The sequence below is a fragment of the Neofelis nebulosa genome, chromosome 10, assembly GCF_028018385.1.
Source record: "Neofelis nebulosa isolate mNeoNeb1 chromosome 10, mNeoNeb1.pri, whole genome shotgun sequence".
NCBI lineage: Eukaryota > Metazoa > Chordata > Mammalia > Carnivora > Felidae > Neofelis > Neofelis nebulosa.
Genome location: NC_080791.1, coordinates 67,320,569 through 67,326,568, shown reverse-complemented (window position 1 = coordinate 67,326,568; position 6,000 = coordinate 67,320,569). Strand labels below are relative to the sequence as shown.

General features: G+C 42.8%; 1 protein-coding gene across 1 annotated transcript in view; it reads right to left on the bottom strand.

Annotated features, from left to right (window-relative positions):
- Positions 1-938: 938 nt before the first annotated feature.
- Positions 939-6,000, bottom strand: part of CTR9 (CTR9 homolog, Paf1/RNA polymerase II complex component) — a 29,032-nt gene continuing 23,970 nt past the window's right edge. Inside the window, exons 23-25 of the mRNA XM_058688243.1 lie at positions 4,941-5,037; positions 4,597-4,709; positions 939-2,025 (exon numbers count right to left, since the gene is read on the bottom strand). Coding sequence (XP_058544226.1) covers positions 1,599-2,025; positions 4,597-4,709; positions 4,941-5,037 — 637 coding nt within the window. The 3' untranslated portion in view covers positions 939-1,598. The remainder of the gene's footprint in view (positions 2,026-4,596; positions 4,710-4,940; positions 5,038-6,000) is intronic.

The following is a 6,000-nucleotide window of genomic DNA, read 5'->3' as shown; positions in this document are numbered from 1 at the left end:
AGATAGCATTGTGTTAAATCCCTCCAAAAATTGCTTTCCAAAGGATTTTCTACCAACATACGTTTGTTTAGTTACTCCTTGATGTTATCAGTCAGGAAATGCTTTTTAACTTAGATGGATTTTTGTCACTTGGGGATTGGCTAGTTCACTTATATGTGACATATTGGAAAAAGGAGAAAGTGAAGACCTGGATTCTAGTTCGAATCTCACCTTTACCAGCTGCATGAACTTTTGAATCTCAGGCTCCTCACCTTTCAAAGGCAGAAATTCATTGCTTCTCTTACATTCGAATTCCCCGGAGCTGCACACGCGCCCCCCACGGCCTAGAACACACTCCAATACTTCACTTGGCCGGTCACTTGAGTCATCACAGGTCTCCTGTCCTTCAGGAAACCTTGTCTTGACTTCATCCTCCATTCTGCACCCGCAACCTGTGCAAACATTCCCCTTTTCACACCATAGGGACAATGAACTGATCTCCATTAGACTTTTGGCAGGAAAGACAGTTTATCTCTGCATTCTCAATGCCTAATACTTACTAAGTTAATTACAGCTTTTCTACAAACTATACAGTGCAACATAAAAAATGTTAGTGAAACTGTTAATCACTGAATTATTGAAAATACAAATACATATGAGTACCTTAGTTTGCTTGCATCTTAAAAAAAAAAACTCCACAATCTATAAAGAATTATAAAAGTTTCGGGGCACCTGGGTGGCTCAGTCGGTAGAGCATGAGACTCTTGATCTTGTGAGTTCGAGCCCCAAGTTGGGTCGAGAGATTACTTAAAAATAAAATCTTTTAAAAAAAATTTGTAAAGTTTTGAGTAAACAACCTTCAGCCTAGTTCAGGTTCTTCCAAATATTTGCATAGTTTATTTACTGCTAAATTTTCATACACAAACATACTGAGCAAATAAAAATGACACGATGTCCCATAAAAGTTGGTAAGAGAATTTTATTGTGTGACGTATGTAGGTCTTTGCATTCTACTAACAGAAAAGCATTTGTCCACATCTTAGTCAACCTAACAAATTACGTATCTGTGGTTTTTATCTACACGGCTGCAGTGTTACACTATTGGAGAAAACCTTCCTTTCACTTGTACTTTGGTGCGATTATACAGTAGATACTTCCTCCTCCAGAAAATAAAAATATTCTCAATCTAAACTTAAAATGGAACAAAGACATGAACACCAAGTTGCCTGCACCACTTGGTCAAAGACTGCAATAAAAACCGAAACAGTATGCTGCTTAACGTACGAAGATGAGGAGACGTCTCTGCCAGTTTCAGCCAAACCTCTGTAGGAATGATTTAGCATCTGGGTTTATTCTTCCTGTGGTTTTCACACATGACAGGTAGAACTGTACCGCAACGAGGAACAGTCACATTCTTCACTTGCTCAAGAGACTCAGATACTGGACTTTAGCGCAGGAAATACCTCTTGGGGCTTAGTAATATACAAATGGGTAGAAAAAAAAACTGCCTTAGGAAAAATTTCACAATTGTTTGACTAAACATCTGAAGCGTTTCTGTCACAGCTTTCATATATTAAAAAAGTTTCCTCCAGAGATGAAGCTTATTTATGAAATAAAACCTAGTCGCTATCATCTGATCCATGTTCTGAGCCCCGATCCGAGGCCTCATTGTTGGATCCCTCTGGTTCTGATTCATTTCCAGAGCCTTGGCCAGAGCCCTCGTTATCAGATCCTCTCTCGGAATCGTGGTCTGACTCGGCACTTGGAGAAGCCGGGCGAGAGTCCATCTCAGAACCTCCAGAGCGGCTTCTCCCAGACTGCACAGATTCGTTGTCAGACTGTTCAGAACCCGAGGGCCTTCTCTTTCTGGCTGGCTGGTCACTGTCTGAATCCTCATCTGACTGCTGTCTTCGGGGCCTCCGGGGACTGCCGGCCTCGCTGCCAGACTTGTTCTGGTTCTCATCAGAATCGCTGTCCGAAGAGGCACGTTTCTTCCGCCGTTCACCCTCGTCGGAGTCGCTGTTGCTGTTGCTGTTGCGGTGATGTCTGGCAAAGACAAGCACTGGTTAGACACCAGGATTTGGGCTAACGGGAGCCTTGACAAGTGGAGAATGTTTTCTAAACAAATAAGGGCATTTAATATTCTATCTCTTGACGTGGAGAGTGTTAACTCTGGTGTTCACTTTGTGGTATTTGTTTTGTGTTCTGTTTTGTAAATTTGATATATTTCACAATCAAAAAGGATTAAAAAGAAAAAATAAGGCACTTTAGTTATGACACAGCATTTAAATAGTAAAGGAGGACTCTCACTGGGTTCTATCAGGCACCTTTCATCAGAATGAAGCACTTCTCAAGTTCATACATAAAATTATGAAAAGGAAGGGCTACATTTATCTTTATAAGCAAATTCATAGCAGAAGTGAAACCTAGGATTTTGCTTGGCTGTAGGGACTCTGAAAAATTAACCATCTCCCAAGGCTGGATGACTGGGACTCTTCCCCGTCCTATCAGATACCTGAAGAGCAAAGGCACCATTTCTATCCAGGATTTGCTGCTGCACTCGTGCCCTCCACCAGGGTGAGTCTTACTCAAGATAAGAAGCCAGGGCTGAAAGGCTTCTGTAGCTCACTTACTTTTGCCCTGAGTTCCCCTCTACTTATCAGTTGATGGGTTAAAGGGAATGGGACTTGTACCTATGCTTGATATGGTGGTGGCACCCAGGAAATCTTGGCTTCCTGGAGGCTCTGGAGGAAAGAACATTCCCATAACTGTGGTGACAGCTGCTCACCCCCCAGAGCTCTGGACAGGAGAACATACTTCCCCTGTGGCATATTCCTCAGTTTTGGATTCCATGGAAAGGAATATGAAATGGCACAGGGTTCAGTCTAAAAAGGGCGAAGGAGACATAATACATTCTTCTGTTCAGAAATGAAACCATCTTCACATGACTGAAGGAAGGCTCTTGGTGCTTAAATCTGAGAATGTAACATATTGTAACAAATCTGAGAATCTGTAACATATTGTTACACATACAATATGTAACTCCGGTCACCCTGAGTGGGTATGAAGAGTGAGTAAGAGGAAGACACTACATTCATTCCCTATATATACTAAAGGCCAGTGGGCCTCCTGGGTCCAATTCCCACCATTCCACCTGGCCAAATAAGCAAACACTTCGTGACACTCAGGATCAAGTTTAACTGATGCAAATGGCTCAAATCAACTTGGCCTTGACCTCATAGTTTGACAGCAGCTCAGCCTCTCACATGGACCTTTCTGCCTACACATTTTAACAATGCTCATTCTAAAACCATACATTTCACTGCTCTGCTCATGCTGGCCTTTTACCACTGACCAGGGTAACACTGTGGGCAAGGGCAAAGCAACCCCAATGTGTGTCAGCCAGTGTCTTCAGAGAAAAAAGGAACTGCAAGTCTTTACAGATGCCTCCCTAGAGATCATTACCTATGGGGCCAGCAGCCCCACTGTCACCCTTAGTTCTCTCAACTTGCTAACTGCTCACCTCTAACCAACCAGCACTCCATTCTTCTTCCAAGATTCAACTCAAACAGCCTTTCTTTTACAAAACAAGTCTCTTACAACCCTCCCCTCAACTCCAGATTAGGTATGGACCCTGGAGAGCAATATACAAAACCATAAGTGACAGTACCTATCCCACTATAATGTGGCTTTTTGTTTATGTTACACTTCACTGCTTCTAAAGCACACATTCTCTGAAGCCAGAGTCTAGGACTTTTTTCCTCTGCATCCCCAAGCACTCAGCACACTATCTCACGGAATTCTTAATGGACATTCAAATGACTGTTGAACAAATGAATGAAATGACAGCCATCAGGAGAAATACATGGGATGGGATAGCATTATCCCAAGCTGGGGAACCTCCAGCTTGAGGAACAAGTTTAGGACAAGTAAAATCAATACTGCTTCTCCAGGTGTGCCATAAGCTAAAGGAGAGTAGTGGCCAAGCAGTCTAGGAGAAGTCCCTCATGGAGCAGGCACAGCTGAGTCAGCACTGCCCTACAAGGGAGGAAATGGTCAAGAAAGTCCCATTTCCACATGACCAGGATCAGGCTACTCATAACATTTTTAGCCAGTTTGGTAAGTGTAGGAAAGTGAGACAATTCATTTAGAAGGATACCATCCAGGAAATTTTACCTAATATCCATGGAGAAATGAGATTTCAAAATAGGTTTTCTTCTCTGAGGGAAAAACATGTGACAGGACAAAACGACAGGGTTAGATTAAGAGGTGTGCTAAGGTTTCTTCCACCTCAGAGATTCTAAGAAGCTGGAGGGAAGACATTTTGGCACAGTGACCATTCTTATCTTTCATTAAAAGAACGCACTAAGGGAGGGGTGCCTGGGTGGTTCAGTCAGTTAAGCGTCCGACTCTTGGTTTTGGCTTGGGTCATGATCTCACGGTTTGGTTCAGGAGTTCAAGCCCTGCGTCTGGCTCTGTGCTGATAGTGCTGAACCTGCCTGGGATTCTCTCTCTCTCACCCTCTCCCGCTTGCATCCTCTCTCTCTCTCTCAAAATAAATAAATAAACATTAAAAAAAAAAAAAAAAAAAGAATGCGCTAAGGGAAAAATTCATACCCTTCATCAGCAATTTTAAGTTTATCTTCATCTGAAGAATCATCGCTTGATGATATTATGGCTTTGGATTTTATTTTTCCCTTCATTGAAGGAGGCAGACGCTCTGGCTTGGGCTACAGAAAGAAGATCAGACATAGCAGATTAATCACGATTCCTAGGTTGCATTACGTTAGGACATCTTGTTAAACTTAGTTTGCAGTGTGATGATAACAAATAGCAACCAACACACTTCAAAAAGAAGCATTTGTGTTTGAAGAAACTGCAGGGGAAGAATACATGCTTGTGTAGGGCAAGCCTTTGTGCCTACAGCAGTACATAAAAACCACACAGTATTATAAACTTACAGCCTTCTTCTTCTCTGCTTTTGGCGGACGTCGCTTTTTTGGTTTGGGGCCATTTTCTGTTTCCTCGTCATCAGATCCTTCTTCTCCCTTTGGAGGTCTTCAAGAGTGAACAACAAGAGAAAGTCTGTCAAGATTCACTCATGCCTAGAAAGTCTAAGACTACTTTGTCATCAAAATATTATTCATTCTGAATGCTATTCTCTATTGGGCTATCCTCAACCATACTGAACATTCGTCAAGGGCAGAGGCCATAATTTACAACTGCTGCACACAGCTCAGGAGTCTGCAAGAACCATGTATTTATGCAATGTCCACCAAATAATTTAGTCTCTGTTGAGTCCTCTTATTCATCTAAGATAAGCCTGAATCTTGTACTTGGTGGAGGGACAGAGGATGGGAGAAAAGACCCAGGCTCCTGATCTCACATCTTTCCTCTCTTCTTCCTTCCTTGCCAGCTACTCATTCCAGGCCTGCTGATGTCCGATCATAGCTTCCATTTAACAGGTCCATGTCAGAACGAATTCATTAGGTTCTTCCCCAAGTAGAGTCAGCCAGGGGTGGGAAGAACAGGCCTTGCTAAGAGAGCCAACTGGAGGTTCCTGGACAGGGAAGCACCACAAGTGAGGAACGGGACAGCTCAGGGGCACCTCTGGTGAGAGATGGGCGGGGCACCACTTATCTTAATAGCAAATGGCACCAAGAAGATTAGAAGGTCCTTCTCTCAGGGGCGCCTGGGTGGCTTAGTTGGTTGAATGTCTGACTTCCAATTTTGGCTCAGATCATGATCCTGTGGTTTGTGAGTTCGAGCCCCAAGTTGGGCTCTGTACAGACAGCACAGAGCCTGCTCGGGATTCTTTCCTCTCTTTCAGCACCTTCCCTGTTTGCACGTGCATGCATATGCATACTCTCTCTCAAAACAAACAAACAAACTTAAAACAAAAATAAAATAAAAAAATAAAAGGCCCTTCTTTCACATTAATTCACACATCTAGCAAAACTTGAGGTGGGCATCACTATTACATTTTACACAAAGGAAACTGAGGCTTGGTGACTTTTCTAA